Here is a 19,640-nt window from a genome sequence, read left to right as displayed (position 1 = left end):
TGTTTCGGTGTTATTACATTTCCACTACGAACTTCGAGTGACCAATCTATAGCAGTATATAAGTGTATAATCTATGGTGGTGACGTTATCCACATGTAAAAGAAAAATCAATTTATTTCCTACATGCTCGCCCGGTCTCGAACCCTGACTTATCGATAGTAAAGTCCGAGATTCACACCACTGAGACACCACGGCTGCCCCAGATATTGACATTATATTATAATTTTTTTGTATATGTCATAGCGAGCAACTGCACTGGTGGTTCGCCTAATGGTAAGCGATCACCAACCACCGCCCATGAACATTCACAAAGGTACTTCTGCGAATGCGCTGCCCGCTTTTAAAGGGTAAGGGAAAAGGAAAAGATCAACGACAGGAAAAAAGGAATGGACTGGGACGGTTGAGGAAAAGGAGCGGGCCAATATACACGTATTTAAATTTCTTTTTCTACATCATAGTGGGCAACTGTGCTGGTGGTTTGCCTGATGGTAAGCTATCACCACCGCCTATGAACATTGGCAGAGATAATGCCTCTGCGGATGCACTGCCCGCTTTTAAAGGGTGAGAGAAAAGGAAAGGATTGACGATTGGAAAGAAGGAATGGACTGGGATGGGTGAGGAAAAGGAAGCGGGCCTCCTTTTTTTAATATAATATGTATATTACGTAGCCCATTGTTTGTCCGCGATCGACTCTGAACTACTCAACCAATTTTCTGCACACTATGTGCAGTTTGATCCAAACTAAAAGATAGCGTAGCTTTTATTATTCAATAACGGTATGACTACCCTGGAAATTAATTTACAATTATTAGAAAGGGAAAAAGAAAAATTTAAAAGTAAGGTAAATGTGGTGGCAATATTGGCACTAACTAGTTTTTTTATCTGTGGTTGGTGAACTGCACAGTGCAAAGCACAGTGGATGTGTGATTATATTGTGCATTGTATTTTTTATTTAATGTTGATAATCTATTTTTGTGATAAAAAAATAAATCATACTTTTTATGATTAAAGATCCTTAAATGCGGTATATAGTAAAAACATAAAATCCAAAATGACAGATACTGTGTAGCGTCTAAAATGAAAGTTATGCTACGTTAGTGCGGTTTATTTATTTCTCTAATAATTTTACTACAACATCAACCATGGTTCCTGTTTCAATAGAAGGATGCACCCAGGGCACGGAAGGTGGCGGTGCCCGAGGTGGCTCTATCTCACTTGGACTGCTAATAGATTTCATAGTCCAAAGAACTTATGATGAACTAACAGTTTTAGCCGAATTGTAAGTGGTTTTCATTTGTTCTTACAGACAATATTATAAATTATATGCCTAAATAATATCCTTATGTTAGCGTTTTTATAAGCCTTTATATGACATATAAATTGCTGGATCATCTAAAATTTCAATTTATGTTTGAAAATAAAAATTTAATTTTATTTATTGTTTGCATGTTTTCAGGTTACCACGTAAAACAGATATGGAACGTAAAATTGAAATTTACAAGTTTAGTGCTCGTACAAGACAACTATTTGTACGCCTGTTGGCTCTCGTCAAGTGGGCAAGCAGTGCTACTAAAGTAGACAGATCAGCCCATATTATGGCATTTTTGGACAAACAAGCTCTTCTTTTTGTAGAAACAGCGGATGTTTTAGCAAGGGTAGCTCGAGAAACACTAGTCCATGCCAGGTATGCTTATGTTTATAGTTTAAAACAAATGATATATCGCTGAAAGTATAGAAATATATTAAAATTATTAGCATACCCGGCACACGTTGCTGTGGCTGAGTAATAATTAAAAATTTTAAATAATTGGGTTAATTAATCAAAATAAAACTATCCTATATCTTAAGTTGGACCAAAGTACACACAAAATGCCAAATTTCATCAAAATCGGTTGAGTTGGTGAAGACTTCATTGGGAACATACATCATGACACTGGATTTTTATATATTAAGATAAGATGTATCCATATATTTTATGCCATATGAGGTAATGATTAATATGTATTACTATGTATACATAAATATATACAATCATTTTCACATACAAGAACATACATAACTAACAAAAAAAGAAATAAGAAAATGTCAGCACAAGTGACATAATTTAGGAAATAATTATGTAAACTACTTACATATTTATGGGCCATGACTGTAAAGGGTCAGACATATTTCTCGAGTCAGCTGACTATTAGATTGTTGATTCTGCCAGAACCTAAAAGGCACATTGTAATATATGGAGAGAAAACAGTAACCAAAAACAGGAATGAGGAATGATAATTAAAAGTAATGAAGTGGATAACATATAATTTTAGTTTTATATATAACATGATGAATGTTAGCATAAATGACATACTTATTTTAAATATGAAATGCTTGTGAAAACCAGATTGATGTGTAGGAAATTTAATTCACACTAAAAGATTAAATTTTTCCTAAAATTGCATTTTTGTTTCTTTGGTATATCATAAACTCCTATTTATGTAAAATGATTGGGGTAGCCAACTATATTAATATTATAAAGCTGAAGAGTTTGTTTGTTTCTTTGAACACACTAATCTTAGAAAAAATTTTTCAGTGTTAGATAGTCCATTTATTGAGGAAGGCTATAGGCTATATATGTACCACAGCCGGGGCAGACCGCGAGTTTCTGATAAATTGAAGTTATCCATTTTCAATATTATTACTCTCACAAACATAATTCGCCTTTTTGTAGCATGAAAATGTTTAAATTTTAATTTTATTAACTAATTATTCTTTCAAATAAAATTTCTTAATATGTATTTATTATTGTGAGATTTTGCAGATTTTGGATAAATATGATTTGTATAAATGGTTACTATATTTTTATTATTATTAAATAATTCAATAAAGATTCAATAAAATGAATAAATATTTTTAAATCTTAAAATTGATTTCTGAGGATGTAACAATGAGGAATAATTTATTTATTTATTTATTTTTTTTTTTTTTATGTCACATTCGGCAATGGAGCTGGTGGGACGCCTGATGGTAAGCGCTACCACCGCCCATGAACATTTGGAGAGGCATAAGGTCCATTGCAGACCTTACGCCTCTACAAATGGATTGCCGACTTTTTGGGAAGGGATTAAGAATGGATTGGCCATAGGAATAAAGGAAAGGACTGGGAAGGGTAAGGAAAAGGATATGGGCCTCCGGCTCCCCCACTCACCGAACGAAACACAGCAAAATGCTATTTCACGCCGGTCTTCCGTGGGGGTGTGGTTCTTCCCCGGTGCGTGCTGGCCCAATCCGTGCCGAAGCGTGCTCGACTACCACATAAATTTATACTAATTATGCATTGAATACTCAGAATTTTGTATCTCTTTTTTAATTTTTGTGAAATATGTATATTCATACTTTTGAATACATATTTTCTTTAATAGTTTTGACCAGTTTAAATTAATAAAAAATGAAAAGAAAATATGTCTAATAATTAGTCAATTTAAATCAAAATTTATAAAATACTTTCTTATTATATAGAAGATTCTGATTAGATAAAAATAAAATTTCTCAATATGAAAATTAAATATTTACTTTTCTATAGGTTACCAACATTCCACATGGCTGCAGCAGTGGAAGTGTTAACATTAGGCACATACAGTAGACTACCAGCTGTGATACGTGAACGTCTAGTTCCTCCTCCATCTCTGACTCCCACTGAAAGAAGGTCAACTTTGCGAGCTCTTGCTCATATTGTTCGCCAAAGACTAACAACAGCCTCCTTACCATGTGATGTTAGAAATTTAAAGGTAATATTTAAAAATAACTCATAATATTATTACAAACCCTCTTGATATTTTCTATTGATGATTCCTTCTATTTTCCTCATAATTGTTGAAATAACCCTAATATACTACTCTTATATAGAAGACAGGGCAAATCACTGATTATTTCAAGGGACTGATTATACTGATATCTTATACCTTTAAACGAGCAATTCTTGTATATATATACTAGCTGTGACCCGCGGTTGAAACCGCGTAAGTCCGTATCCCGTAGGAATATCGGTATAAAAAGTGCCTATGTGTTATTTCAGTTGTCCAGCTACTACGCGGTTTCAACCGCGGGTCACAGCTAGTGTATTTTGAATCAAGAACCTCTTAGTTGTAATAAATAGTTTTAATACTTAATCATATATGTATATATACATGTTTACAATATGTAAATCAATTTTAGAAATAAAATGACGTGTATAATAAATTTTTCTCAAGGTTGAAAATGGAAGAGCAACATTTACAGTGGGTCAAGAATTTAGTGTCTCCTTAACAGTAATGGGTGATGGACCAAATGTGCCTTGGCGTTTATTAGATATTGCTATTCTAATACAAGATAATGAAACTGGTGGTTAGTATGATTCAATGGTAACATTGAAATATTATTCGATTTCATTTCTTATAATTTATACATTTTTGCAGAAGGAAAACCTTTGGTACACAGCTCTCAACTCAACTGGTTGCGAGGTGTAGCTCAAGCACGTCTTGCCGCCGCTGGTTTGAATGGAGCTCTCACTGCATTACGCTTTTTCTGCCGATCTCTATCTTTAGAACTTTTGTATACTCAAACTTTGAGGCTATGTCGAGATCGGTTAGCACGCCATTTACAAGTGGATAAATACATACCTGGACAAAAACTACAAGTGTCGTATTGGAGGTACGTATTCTCGAAAAACATGTCAATACCTTTATAGAATAATCAAGTGAATCTTACCATATACATAACGATAATAATTTTATAGTGAAAACGAAATAAACAGGTTTAAGTAGCAAATTGTTCGTTAGTTGCTTAATTTTACACAAATTAAAACTAATTGAATACATTATAATTATACAAACCCATTCATATTTTTTGTACAGGGAATTAGGTTGCGAGCTAGGTTACCGCTTGATCATAGGCGCGGAGGGCGAGTCCCTGTGCGTGTGGCACGTGCCCGCACTGGCGGGGGGCGAGCGGGTGGCCGCCGCGCTCACGCCGCACGCGCCGTCTATGGAGCGGCTGCTTGCGCACACTGTGCACGTGCGCTCCAGGCAACGGCTCAACGACCTTAAAGTGCTGTTGAACGATTTGGGGGTATGTGTTGTTGGTAATGTTACATTAAATGTCACTTGTCATAAATTTCCATTTTATAATTTAAAATTACAGCTTGGAAAGTTGATATCGAAAATTTGAATGTATCAATCGTGGCTATGAAAATAGTTCAATCTCAATATCTACTTATCACTTATTATTAAATTATTGATAGTTTTAAATTATTTTTATGTAGTTTATCATAATTTATTTTTATTATTTTTTGTAATAATAATATTTTTAGCTATTTTTTTTCAATTTACTGCTAGATAGTATTCTAAATTGTTAGTTTAATCGATATTATTTACATATGCACAAGGTGGAGTGCATGGTAGGCGGGTGGCCGTGCGTGCTGGCGTGCTCGGTGGTGTCGCCGTGCCTGCGCGCGGAGCAGCTGCTGGTGTCGGTGGGCGCGCACGGCGGCAAGCTGCGCGCGCGCGTGCCCGCGTACCCCGCCACGCCGAAGATGGCCGAGCTCGCCGCCGTGCTCGGCGCCGCCGACCTGCGCGCGCTTCGGCCGCTACTCACGCAACTCAGGTAGGCACTTTGTTGCATGGAGCATTGAGAACTTAGCCTGTATATAAGTCAATATATATATAGTATATTATATATAGTATAGTATAAAAGAAAATCTAAACAAGATATTTTTATTTCTTTTTATCTCTTTCAAAATGAGCTGAAACATTGTGGTGATTTTTAAATAGTTTAATTTGTCTTAATTCAATTTATATAATTGGGAAAAGAAAATTACTAAGGGATGTGGTTCTTTTTATGGTAATAGTGTTAATGATGATTATATTTATTAATTATTTGCAAATTCTGACACAGTTGCATGTTCTCCAGGTTACATTACATTTACCTTTACATTAGGTACATTCATTTACTGGTTTCAGTTTTAATAATATTTTTCAACCCTGGAGGTACTTAAGCTATGGTGTTTTTAAATGTATCAAATATCTTCTAACAGATTCTGGTTAGTTGCACGGCGTTGTGAAAAAACACTCCAACATTTACCTGCAAGTGTGTGTGAACACTTGCCCTTTCTGCACGGAGCGGACCACCCGCTCAGCAAGCTGTCTCCTGACCGCTTGTATGTCACTTTACACCGGCATACTGATCACATACTTGTAAGTTGTAGTATCTACCATAATTTTTAATTATCTTATGTCCGCGGCTTCGCACGCGCTAAATTCAAGATAGTTTAATAGATGTTATCATACACATGAACCTTCCTCTACACTCGCTCTTTTTGTATAAAAAAAACCCCCATCAAAATCCGTTGCGTAGTTTTAAAGATTGCACCATACATAGCGACATAGAGATAGACAGAGAAAGCGACTTTGTTTTGTACTATGTAGTGATACTTCAGACTTGAGTCCTTTTCGATGTAATTGTTATATTATCCTCATTGTAGTTTTTTATTATTATTTATGTGTAAATAGTATTATAGCGCATAAATTTTTCATATATCCACTATAAAACAAACGATAATATTGATACAAACATATTTAATAAATAAATGATTCGATTGAGTCCGCCCATACATCACCAGGTGGTAGAGATGAAGGAGGTAGCGGCGGGCAGCACGGCGACGACGAGCAGCAGCACGAACAGCGGCAGCGCGTGCAGCGTCGCGCTCTCGTTCCACCTCGCCGGCGCGCGCCGCTGCACGCCCGACGAGTGCGAGGACGACGTACGTGCGCACCACCTCTGCAGTGTACACCTGACAACACTACTGACAATACTACCCAATACACTAGTATTGTCTAGTACTGCCTACAATATTAGCCCTATAATAGCCATCATGGTATTTTGTAACTTAAAATAGTATGATGAAAATTCATAGAAATCTTTTGGAGGGAAACCTTTTTCTTCATAAACGCCGATCCCATTCTAAAAGGTCGTACCAAATTTCATACGGATTGGATCAACTATTTTTCTGTAAAGAAACCAGTCAAACATCTAAAAAGTAGCGGATATTCATCGACATTGAGAGTGCTTTTGATAAGATTTAGCAAGCATATGAAGCCTATATAGCATATGAAGCCCTGCTATCTAATGATGTACAAAACTTGTTGAAAGAAACTATTTGCTGAGAAAGATTAATGTTTTAATTTTTTTTATAGTCATCTACAACAAGCGCTTCGCCGGCAACTGCAAGGTGCTTCTTAAAACTTCATTCATTGGTGGAACTAGATACTTTTACACTGACACATGGACCTTTCACACCTCTGGATACTCCAGGTAGAATAATTAAATTTATTGGATATTTTAAGAGAAAATAAATTTGAACGAAAAATTATGTGATGATGTACATGCGGTGGTATATAAATCTGCCTTTCTCAATTTTTTACAAGATACAGAAAAATGTCTCTATTATTATGACATTTACATTTTTGATAGTTATTCAAGTCACCGTTTTTGATTTTATTTTAATGTAATAATCATGTTGTTGAAAAATATTAAATATCTATAATATAATTTAAGAAAGTCAGTTTTACTCGAAAGGTTTTGGGATTTACTAAAGTGACAAATTTTTAATTGACAATTTTTTTAATGCCAGTCGGGTTAGTTTAGACGAGAGTGATTTAAGAAACTAATTATTTTTAACAAAAAAGGAAAAATGTCAGAACCAGACTGAATCAATCTGGCCACATGGTAGACGCCAGCTTTCAAATAATAAAGGAAGCACAAAAATCGGTGCACCTGTATAAAGCTCAAGTGATGAACATCAATAAAAAAAAAGATTTTTTTGAATGATTTCTCTTTTTTTGAAATCGGTTGTTAAAATGTCGAAAGATTAAGAATATTGAATCCTTTTACTTTAATTATGTTTTAACACCTTAAAAAAGGAACTCGACAGAACAAAGCCTTCATTTCGAAGGGTACAAATTGTAAATAAAAATATGTTTTATTTGAATTGTTTAGGAATGCAGCCGGGCAAACGTAAATTGTCCTCAAATTCCACCAAAGCAGTGAAAGTGCGCCAGCCCGCGTACTTCCTGCCCGAGCTCGCGCACGTGGTCGCTGCTGCGGATGAACGCGTGCCTTTCGTTAATTTGGCTCAAGAGGTACATTCTATCATTATTACTTGAGTAATTTATATTTATTTATAAGGATTTTGTAAAAGATTTTTTTACGAAACATTGTTGCATATACTCCTTGTATATGAATTATCAATAACAAAAATTTGTATTAAAATGCCCAATTAATATTATTTATTTTTGAATGTTGGCAAGTGTTACCGGAGACGAAAGAGGAATTTATTATTAGAATTACAAAATGCCTGAACGAGACTCAATTTCAGAAGGTGTTTCCCCAACATATCGATGTTTAAACACGTCTTCATTGTCTCAGCAGGGCAATGGCCCATGAATGTGAATTTGAAAGATGTAAAGCCTCACATCTAGGCCGATCAAGGCGTCGTTTAGCTAAAGTGATGCGTGCGGTCGGCAGCTATCGAACCGCGGCGTGACGCACGGCGGCGTGCAGCCCGAGTGGGGCGGGTCGGCGCTGGGCATGCGCATCGTGTCGCTGCCGCTGGCGGAGGGCGCGCCGCCCCACGCCGCGGCGGCGCTGCGCGCGCGCCTGCTCGCCGCCACCGTGCGCCTCACCACCAAGAACCAGGCGCGCGTGTGGACCGCCGAGATCGTGTTCCACGGCTCGCCCGTGCGCACGCCCAACCCTAAGGAGCAAGGTGGGCGACATTAGCACCGCTTCTTCCTTAACTTAGAAAACCATTGATACTGAAGCCGTTGATAGATAGGCGTTGAATTATATATTAACTCAAGTTGCTTTTTCAATTTTTAGCTCTCTAGATATTTATGCGAAGCACTTATGTTTAATTCATATTGAGTAACTTATCTCCAAATTGAATTGTAACTGTATATTAACAAAACTGTATGTTAGAAAGCATGTCTATTGTTAACACTATTTATTCATATTGTAACAACAAATTACTATAAGTTATGATTTTATAAAAATATGATCCTGCAATTGAAATCTAGATGGATGTTGACGCGACTTTTGCGCAGTCTTTGTACTGTTGAAATAACGTGATCTTATTTATGTGTGTTTTTAAGTATGTAACGTTTTATTTATTATCAATAGGAGAACGTCGTTGCGTGTACCTGCAATACGAGCTGGGTACAGACGCGGGCCGGACTGCAGATGCATTCCTCGCGGACTGGGCAGCTATCGTACATCTACACACTTTGCTGCATGACTTTATGTTGAGGCCTGCACAAGGTAAAATATACGTAACCAATCACGTTGACTAAATCTATATAGTTTTAAACTGTTATGATGTTGAGTGTATGTGGAGTACAATAACTGGAAGAATATAATTTATTAAATTACAACATCATTGCTTGAATCATAATCTTTATATGGTAATAATGAGGAACACGTAAACCCCAATTAATATAACTGAATAGAATAGGAAGCAGCGCTCAGTATAGTCGCACACGTTGCAGAGCGCGAGACGCTGTGGCAGGGCGTGTGCATCCGCTCGTACACGTACCGGTCGCTGGTGCTGGGCTTCGGGCCGGGGCAGCGCGCCACGGCCGTGCTGCAGTGGAGCGCGGGCTCGCAGCGCTACACCGTGGCCACGCCCGCGCACCAGCCCGCCGCCAACGCGCACCACCTGCTGCACCACCACCTCGACCATTATCTCAACTGGTGAGTGCGGCCGAGCAGGAGCTCGCGCCCGCGTGTAAACTGCTCTCCTACAGTAATAAGAGCTCTGTTGTGTTAAAAACGTGTATGGTTCTTTATCCCTCTTTTTATTTTTAAGTACAAAGTCGTACATGATAATTTTATTGTTGCAACAATATCTCAATATTGTACTGGTGACGGTTATAGGGAGTAGCTAGCTAAAAATAAGTATGTTATGCGGTATGGAGATGCTATTACCGTATATAATCAAAGCTATATCTATGCGATTGATAACGTTGAAAATGGAACAACAATAAATAATGGTTACATTGTCACATACATGCCTACGTAATTTTAATGATATTTAATGTGATCTTTTATAGGAACAAGGATCTTCTCTCGCTGGGCGTAGTTCTCCGCGAGACATACGCGCCGCTGCTGTCTCTGTCCCGGCTCCCAACGCTACCGCAGCTGGGATTGCACCACGTGCGCACCATTATGCCCACGCCCACTTTCACACTATTGGCCCACTCGTGGCGTAAGGTATGATTAAAGTAGTATAGCATATGTCACATTTATCATAATTTGCGTCACATCTATCTACATATAAATGAATCGCCGAATGTGTTGCTATGCTTAAACTCGAGAATGGCTCGTCCAATTCGAGGTGAATTTAGTAGAATTTAGTTTTACGTTCATTAAGGGAGAGGGAAGGGTCTCATGCAGAGTAAAATGTACCACGGGTGAAGTGGTAATTTATTATTATTTATAATAAACATTTACGAAAGTTATATTTAATGTGCAGATTCGGATAATCTACGCCGGTGCCTATTCCCTAGAAGTCGGCATTCGAGGTGGCAACGTAGTCACGATAAGAGACGGTGCTTATTCTAAATTCGACCGAGCTCCAGTTGTCGATGAATTTGCCCCCGCTCAAGGCTTAAAGGTATTCTAATGTCTTGTTTATAGCTCTATATGTATACCTTTTCATATTGCGGAGAATTATTAATAAACAATCTTTTATCTTCTAGGCATTCTTGTCACGGTATGTTGAGGATAATATTAGTGCCCGCCTGCTCGCTGAAGACGACAACCCCCCCTCACCAATGTCGCCAATGCCACCAGGTTTGTTACTCGATATATACATGTGTTCATTGAGTGATATGATTCTATTATAATGACATAGTTTCGCGTGAATAATACTTTCTAAATGGAAGAATTCGCTCATGTTTTATAAAACTAACTCAAACTATTGCAAAACTTTGAAAATAACTATAATAATACATTATAGTTTCCATGACGTATTCGCTATGTTGACATTATCGTAACGTTACGCAATCATCAGGTGGTCTGCGATTCCCGGCGCCGCTGACGCCGCCGCAGCCGCACACGCCGCACTCGGCGCCCGTCACGCCGCACCCCGCCTCGCCTGCGCATCAGGTTTGTTGACTGCATTGGACATATATGTATATATATTTATTATACAGGAAGTACCGCCCCGCCGGTGGTGTACGATGGTATACTCAATGGAATGTATAGACTTTCATACCCTGTTAAATATACTTACAACAACAAAACGACTCACGTAAAAACACGACATGTTGACATTACAAACTGTCCACGGGTACTTTGGATGTGTACTTTTGTAGAAACGAGTGAAACAACAAATTATTTATTATATGTTCAGCTAATTTATCCTATCCTACTAATCCTACTATCCTACTTCCTACTAATCCTACTTATAATATTATAAACGCGAAAGTTTGTAAGGATGTGTGTGTCTTTGTTGCTTTTTCACGCAAAAACTACTGAAACGATTGCAACGAAATTTTGTACGTAGACAGCTGGACAACTGGAAACATATAGGCTACTTTATATTCCGATATTCCTACGGGGTACGGACTTCTGCGGATGAAACCGCGGGGCGCAGCTCGTATTAAAAATGCGAAAGTTTGTAAGGATGTGTGTGTGTGTGTGTGTTTGTTGCTCTTTCACGCAAAAACTGCTGAACCGATTGCAATAAAATTTGGTACGTAGACAGCTGGACAACTGAAATATAATATAGGCTAATTTGTATCCCGATATTCTTACGGGATACGGAATTGCGCGGGTGAAACCGCGGGGCGCAGCTAGTAAAATATATGTTGTAGTACCTCATCATTTAGTTGTATTAATCGAATTAAGTAAATTCTAAACAACTTGTTAGCTACTTGATAGCCCTTGTTCCGTAATCCAAATTGGCTTCTAATTTTGTATTGATGTAATATTATATCTTAGTTATTCTAGTACTGTGTGGTCACAAAAATGTTAAATTATAAATGTCGTGCACACACAGATGGGCGGCGGCTCGTTCAACCTGACGTCCCCGCCGGGTGGAGCGGGCGGGGCGGGGGGCGCGGGCGGCGTGGGCGCGTCCCCCGCGTCGCCGCTCGCGCCGTCCCCGCTGGCGCCCGCCGCCTCGCCGCACCCGCCGCCCACCTCGCCCTTCACCACGTGGCCCGCCTCGCCCTCGCTGCCGCGCCCCTCGCCCGGCCATCACCCATCGCCTAGACATCATATTGACCACAAGGGTATGTACCTTTTAATGTATTTTATGTGGAATATTTATTGATATAATTTGATTTATATACTTATTCAACCGACTTGAAAAAATGATGGAGGTTGTTAATACGACTGTGTTTTTTGTATTTGTTACCTCATAGCTTCTTACTGAAGCACTTTTTATGATGTGAAATTTAGTCTAGTTTTGACAATTTGAAGGCGGTTTAGTTTTTTGTGAAAAGTCATTATATTGAAGTGTACTATTGTTTTTTAGCGTTATTCATTTAAAAAAAATTCAATGATTTAGACTTTGTATAGAGTTACTATATGTTTATATACAATAATTATAAAATGAAATTTATCATTTAAGATATTCCCTTGGTAGTATCTAAATAGCATATAATGCGAACGTGATAAGGTCCACAAGCGAGCTCGACGAGCACAGCGAGCGGGCGGGGCCGGCCGTGGGCGGGCGCCACGGCGACCCCGATGGCGGTGAGCAAGCTGGAGGCGCTGTGCACGCCGTGCGAGCCGCCGCCCGGCGCGCCGCCCGGCCCCGCGCTCGCGCCGCTGCAGCGCTTCCTCGCCTGCGTCTACATGAAGCGGGCTATGCAGCGCGCCGTGCAACAGGAGGAGTTCGTGAGTACAGCGCTGCACGCATCTCATTGGAAGCGCTTTTTTTGCTTAAATTAGGACATGGTGTTTGGGTGAACACCCTTGTGTTCTATTTTATATTTTGATAGGCGGCCCGTTCCCGTTGGTGTACCAATATAATGCATAACTTTGTTAGCTCTTTTGCAGATACTTCAATCAAGCAAAGAACAGTGAACAGCTATTTCCCTATTGTATGGTCCCCTTCCTGATAAAAAGATTATAATAATCACATATGCTAGATGGTGTGTTACCTTTACATAATTATTATTCGTATTAAAAATTAACAAAACATATAATTGCTACCGTTATGTCGAAATATGATAGGAGTAATTATTTGCTTGTAATTAAAGCACTAAGTAAATGGCTACCCAAGTGCCTATTAAAATTTAAGATGCTTTAATTATGGGAAAATAACACAACTAACGTACTGATTTAATTTGAGCAGTTGACACTGGTGTCGGTGGACGCGACGAGCCTGACGTTCCGCTGCGACACGGCGTGCCTGGCGGCGCGCGTGGCGCTGCACCCGCAGCACATGCAGTCGCTGCACCTGCAGCTCACGCCGCTGCCTGACAACAAGGACAACTGGTCCGCTGAAGACTTGCAGGTAAACCACTTTTGATGACATTTTAATCGAATGGGTTAGTTTTGTTGCCATTTTTTGCTGTTCCGTGAGAGAAAAAAAAATGAAACATGTTAGCATTGTAACATATCATTGCTTTATTTTTTTTTAATAAACAAACTGGAACCATATTAGTGATTGAATAATACTTTCTAGTAATTATTTGCAAAAATATAGTACCATAACGTTAGTTATTAACGATAAGCGTTTATTACACGCATAATGCGGCGTAACGTAACGGTAAACAGGTGATGGAGAAGTTCTTCGAGCAGCGCGTGGCGATCGCGCCGTACCGCGGCACGGCGCTGCAGGGCTGGTGCCGCGCGCTGGGCGCGCCGCCGGCCGCGCTGCCGTCGCTGGTGGCGCTGATGCGCGCCGAGCTGGTGCCGGTGGCGCCCGCGCTGTGGCAGATGCAGTGGGCGCTGCGCATCCCGCCGCACGGCCCGCAGATCGTGCCCGCCGGCCAGCCCGCCGTGCTGCTCGCCAAGCACAAGATACTCTTCTTTGTGAGTCGCACGATTGCTGTCCTATTAATACATCTATTGCATTTATCGTATTTTCCGTTTAGCATTTAAATGGAGATTATTTTGAAAATCCATACATCTCCATTTATTATTTCCTATTTTATTTATTTAACAAAAGTACTATATGACGATATTACAGTGATTAACCAACATTTTATTGTATGTATTAATTCACATTTTTTTAAATTTGCATGATATTTTATGCAGATCTGTCTCACGCGCGGTGACACACAGTTAGTACTGCCGCTAGTGTATGACGTACAGTCCAACGCGATGCAGATCGCCGAGCGTAGGGACGCACAGCAGCCTCACCTCATCGCTGTCAACCTACATCTCAAGCGGTATGTACAACACGAGAAACTATTCTTGTTAAGAATTTTTTGATCCATTTACTGTTGGGTTAAAAAATAGTAAATTCAAATATAATATTTTTAAGCAGATTTAATGTTACCAATCATTATTGATGTGTTTTTATTAAGTAATACTTCCAACCGACAACGCAACATAAGTGTTACCTGATCATAAACGCACGTTCCAGGTTCGCGGAGTTCCACCAGCCGCACGGCGAGTGCATTCTGTGGGCGGGCGTTCGCGACCTGCTCATCAACTTCTCGCTGCCACAGGACGCGCCCCCGCCCCCCGCGCCGCCACCCTCCTAGCCCCTGCATCCCCTCTACCCGCTCAACGCGGCCCCTAATTTGTAGAACGCCCCCCCCCCTGCCCCCTTACTCGCCCCCAAGTCATACTTATAAACTAACTGTAACAAGGGTTTCATATCTCCCGATATTATAATCTACTTTATGAAGTCAATCTACAGTCATCTACTTTATGAAGATGTGTATCGCACAACATCTTTATAGTTTATTAGTTGCGCCCTACGGTTTCACCCGCGTAAGGCCGTATCCCGTAGAATATCGAGATAAAAAGTGGCCTATATGTTATTTCAGTTTTCCAGTTGTCTACGTACCAAATTTCATTGCAATCGGTTCAGTAGTTTTTCCGTGAAAGAATTACAAACATACACACATCCTTACAAACTTTCGCATTTATAATATTAGTAGGTTAGGATAAGAAATGGATTTTAGTTGTGAGGGACCATATGAGCAACATTTTATTATATCATTGAGTAGATTTTTGTAGTAAACATTGATCGAACTTTTGCGTATTAGTTAGTCTCCTAATTGAATCTGCCAAAGGGTCACTATTTTTTACAATGAGAATTATCTTAATGATCCGTCCAACAGTTTTCGCTTGAATATAGAAACAGCATATTATGTTTGTATTTGGTAATTACCAGTAATGACTTACCCGTCAAACATTATCCTGAAACAGTGTTTGTAATGAATTTCTTTGTAAATAAATAACCAATAGAGACTAGATACAATATAAGAGACTTCTTATTATATTATTTAGTTTATGCTTGGGTGTTTTGTAAGTATTGTTATTTATCAATAGTATGTTAGTTTTTCCTTTTTTTTAATGTATTCCGCTCAAAGAATTTCCATTAAAACATGCTTTTTCAAGGATATGACGAGATAACTTTTTGGGCGCTTGCTGGTATCGTGAGAATATAAAAAAATCTCATTTTCGATGACACTAAAAATAAAACAAAGTTCTACTTCAATTATTCAATATGTAAATCCAATTTTATAATAACAAATCCTAATCTGATTGTGATAAATTTTGAAATTTAATGGATTGTCTCTCAGAAACAGGGTTAATAATATTAAACATTTTGTACAACCTTTTGTAAAACTATGAGATTTATTTATAGTTATTTGGCATAGATTGTACATGGTTTAAAAAATCCCTTTTTTAAGTCGATGTATAAACTTAAAATAAATTTTCAATCCACTTGCTTGTGAATTTAGATCTTCTCTTAGTATTGTATTCTATTAAAATAATTTTTTCTAACAACTATGTTCATTTAAATATTTTAATATTGTGATCATCCAAGATCATTTTAAAAATTTCTCATTTTAGATACCACCAAATCAAGACAGATTTATAGAATAAAAATCAATTGCCAATCACAAATAACTAGGTCTGAGGATTTAGTAGATTTCATTTATAATAAGATATTGTACACTAAGTTCGTGTCGCATTACAACGAGTCAACCTAAACGAGTACATTCAGTTGAGATAAATACATAGATATACGCACATCCATGCTCAGAATATTATGACTTCAACATTTAAAAAACAAACACTTCGGAAAAACTTTGCGTTGAAAAACAAAGAGTCTATTTTATTTAAGTCAATCGTTTCTTATGATATCAATGATAAAAATATGTTTCTAAATTCTCATTTTGTAGGTACAGTTATAAAAATGTACAGTAGTTATTAAATTAGTTAAATAAGAATTTGTTTTTGTTAAGGTTAATAAAAGAAAATTAGTCAAATGAAGTTGTTCAATTTTTTTTCGTAATAAGTCGTCAAAGGAGCAGGTAGGTGGCCTGATGGTAAGTGCTAGGTACTACTACCCTACGTAACACATTCACGTGCTGTTATTTGAGACCTTAGACCGTAGTACCTTCCCCGATGTGAGCTGGCGCAATTCGTGCCGAAGAATGTTCGAGTCTCACAGTCCATTTATAAAAAGAATATATTTAAATTAGCAGACTACGTCAGAAATTCAGGAGCTTTGCAGATTACACTTTATATCGCATTTACGAATATTCTCTGTGTTAAAAATGTGGACCACGGTACAATAAAAATCATATGTCATGATGACTTATTACGTTATGTAACATAGCAAAATCAGAAAACTAAATTAATAATCTTTTCCAAATTAAACTGAGTAAAGACCATGGCAAACAGAAATCAAAATTCCCTGGACGTAATACTTACATACGATAATAGGGAGATGGTATGGTATATGATAAAATCCCTACTGTTATATTCAGTTCAATTAATGTGTTCTTGTGTTACTGTAATACTAGTATGTTTTAAATAGCAAAGCGATACATCTGTCGTCGTATCAACGTCTCATATCCCGGGGATGGATAATGCAGCGGGTGGTGGTGGGCGGCAGGGGCCCGCGGGACGATCCAAACTGAGATATGGATCTTTGGCCTTAGGCGCATTTCTAGCTATGCACTGTCGTGTTGCTGCTTCTGCGCTAACTGGTGGCTTTTGTACGAATACTATTTATTTTTCATATTGACAAATAAAGTGTGATATTTATTCATAAACATAGTTGCCTAGACAGTCGCTTAAACAATATATACCTTCCCAAAATGTCGACTGAAGTTAACTGAGATAATCTAATATTTATTTATGAAATATGTATTAGATTGTCCGGTGAGCTTCGTATCACACCTACATAATGTGAAAACTATTTTCCGTCAGGTAGGCACTTATTATTTATGTTACCAATAACTTTTTATTTATTTAATTAACTCTTCTTTTAATTTCCGCAAATAATTCATTGTCAAAATTAACCAAATCGGTCCAGCCATGATAGAGCTTTTAACGAGACGATCGCAAACCAAAAAGTGCAATTAGATATTTGTATAAATGGATTATTGCTAATATAATGTAAACAACACACAATATCTAATATATAAAATTCTCGTGTCACAGTTTTCGTTGCCATACTCCTCCGAAACGGCTTGACCGATTTTGATGAAATTTTTTGTGCTTATCCGGTATCTATGAGAATCGGCCAACATCTATTTTTCATACCCCTGAATGATCAGAGTAAGGCAGAACAGCGTTTGCCGGGTGCAGCTAGTAATTACATATAAATTTTCAGTCCTTTTCATATTGTTTCTGGTTACCGCTACTGCAAGTTTGGCAAATCCATTGCGCCATTTCGAGGTATATCTTGGTCAGTGGAGTATCAGTGGCCCCGGTCGCGCTTTTCGGATTATTCCTATGCTAGATGGTATTTAAATATTAAAGCTTTAAATCATGCTTTTGTCTAAATTTATTTTATTGTCATATTAAAATCTCAATTCTCCATGAAACCTGATCATTTGCATTGAAATTCAAGAGTTAACTCATAAGTAGTTATATTACATAAGACTAAATTTGTAATTAACACAAAAAAACTACCGAAATAATAATAAGTTTTCATCAATAAATAAATAAACTTTCAAGATATTCGTTCATTCTCAATTACTTTTTTTCAACATAACACAGGCATTGGAATAGCAATATGTATTAATACATTAATACGTGCTATAAACTGTTGCACTATCGCGGCGATAGCAGCAATTTACGTACTACACTCAATATCGGATTCTAAACTACCATTCACATATTGTAGGTATGTGAACTTTCCTAATTTATGTATATTTAGTCGGAACCAAAAAAATATATATTATCCGTAACTATAAAAATTTTCAGGGATTTTGATTTAAAACCATATGATCCTGTTCTTAAAGATATTTCTACGTTGACCCTAAGGGAGGTTGGTAAAGCACTTTCAAAATAGAATTTCCAGTGATATTCTTTATAATTACCTCATTATTTTTGCAATGGTGTGATAATAAAAATTATATAGTCTAGGTTTTCACTATCAGTCGGAGAACTAGATGAAGAATACAGAGATGATGAATATTATACTGTGGGTACCGACGATTTGGCTTGGAGAAATGTGTCTTTTAGGAGGTAATTTATTTAAATTTAAATAAATAAACAATGATGTTCTCATTTCATTTTTATTGCTGCTTCTGCTGTTTTTTATAATATATCCTACTAGTACTAGTCTTACTCGATAAATGGACTAAAGAATACAAACACATTTTTAAATTCGAACCAACAGTTTCTGAGCTAAGAATTTCAGCCAAACAACCAATTCCTAAGCTTTTTAATATTAGTATGTAATTTATATAACATAGTGGTTTGGTCTACTTAAAAATGCTATTTATTTAAATGAATGAGAGCTTTTAGAGATGAAAGAGACTCAGATGTGAGAAAAAATACCCATCAAATACAAATGTGTAAAGAGGAATATAGTTCTGGCTACCCGACACTGTATAGCACTCCGGCGTATAACTTTTTCTAGTAAGAAATTTTTTATTTTAGATTACATTATTTATATATCTGAATGTTTTTTAAGATTAGACATATTGCATCATTTTATTCTGATGATGAAATTCATAGGTGCTATAATTTTAAATCGTTAAATTGATTTTGTAGCGTAGAGGTGGTTTCACTGCGTACAGATTACAATTTTGGCCAGTTTAATATGCCTCTGGTGCTAAGTATTGTGCTTGTTTGGATATCGTTGTGGATGTTAATGATAAGTGAACGTCTTGCTTTCGGGCGAGTTAGTATACCTCTATTCTAATGAATGTTATATATAAAATAAAGCAGATATATACTTATTGACGAATATTTTTCAGCTAATTTGGAATAACATGCACACTTGCCTACTGGCTATACCCTGGATTTGGACGTCGATATTAGTATTCACCGCCGTTACAAATCTTGCCTCCATGCCTCGAGCTTTGCGTAGAGTCTACCGAATCGGTGTAAAAGAAATAATCGCTGTATGCTTTTTATACTAGTGTTTTTAATAGTGACGTATGCTACTATATGTATTTTTT

At 37.6% G+C, this 19,640-nt stretch overlaps 2 protein-coding genes across 2 annotated transcripts in view; both read left to right on the top strand.

Moving 5' to 3' along the window:
* Positions 1-893: 893 nt before the first annotated feature.
* Positions 894-14,807, top strand: LOC119830372 (mediator of RNA polymerase II transcription subunit 14). The gene is made up of 24 exons (XM_038353363.1): positions 894-1,279; positions 1,457-1,684; positions 3,566-3,770; positions 4,233-4,365; positions 4,437-4,671; positions 4,875-5,088; positions 5,405-5,622; positions 6,053-6,212; positions 6,638-6,778; positions 7,212-7,329; positions 8,014-8,156; positions 8,542-8,782; positions 9,196-9,333; positions 9,561-9,765; positions 10,125-10,284; positions 10,547-10,687; positions 10,773-10,866; positions 11,087-11,181; positions 12,077-12,311; positions 12,701-12,921; positions 13,382-13,543; positions 13,807-14,064; positions 14,290-14,423; positions 14,621-14,807. The coding sequence occupies exons 1-24, from the start codon at positions 1,143-1,145 to the stop codon at positions 14,739-14,741; spliced, it is 4,137 nt and encodes a 1,378-aa protein (XP_038209291.1). The 5' UTR covers positions 894-1,142; the 3' UTR covers positions 14,742-14,807.
* A 1,734-nt stretch (positions 14,808-16,541) lies between these two features.
* LOC119830549 overlaps positions 16,542-19,640 on the top strand; it is a 5,606-nt gene continuing 2,507 nt past the window's right edge. The window contains exons 1-10 of the mRNA XM_038353608.1: positions 16,542-16,555; positions 16,903-16,951; positions 17,039-17,219; positions 17,840-17,971; positions 18,229-18,355; positions 18,436-18,499; positions 18,593-18,699; positions 18,982-19,095; positions 19,231-19,360; positions 19,437-19,583. Coding sequence (XP_038209536.1) covers positions 16,542-16,555; positions 16,903-16,951; positions 17,039-17,219; positions 17,840-17,971; positions 18,229-18,355; positions 18,436-18,499; positions 18,593-18,699; positions 18,982-19,095; positions 19,231-19,360; positions 19,437-19,583 — 1,065 coding nt within the window. The remainder of the gene's footprint in view (positions 16,556-16,902; positions 16,952-17,038; positions 17,220-17,839; positions 17,972-18,228; positions 18,356-18,435; positions 18,500-18,592; positions 18,700-18,981; positions 19,096-19,230; positions 19,361-19,436; positions 19,584-19,640) is intronic.

This window comes from Zerene cesonia, chromosome 11 (assembly GCF_012273895.1).
Source record: "Zerene cesonia ecotype Mississippi chromosome 11, Zerene_cesonia_1.1, whole genome shotgun sequence".
NCBI classification, from domain to species: domain Eukaryota; kingdom Metazoa; phylum Arthropoda; class Insecta; order Lepidoptera; family Pieridae; genus Zerene; species Zerene cesonia.
Note: the sequence above shows the minus strand (reverse complement) of the source record. Positions and strands in the feature narration are given on the sequence as shown.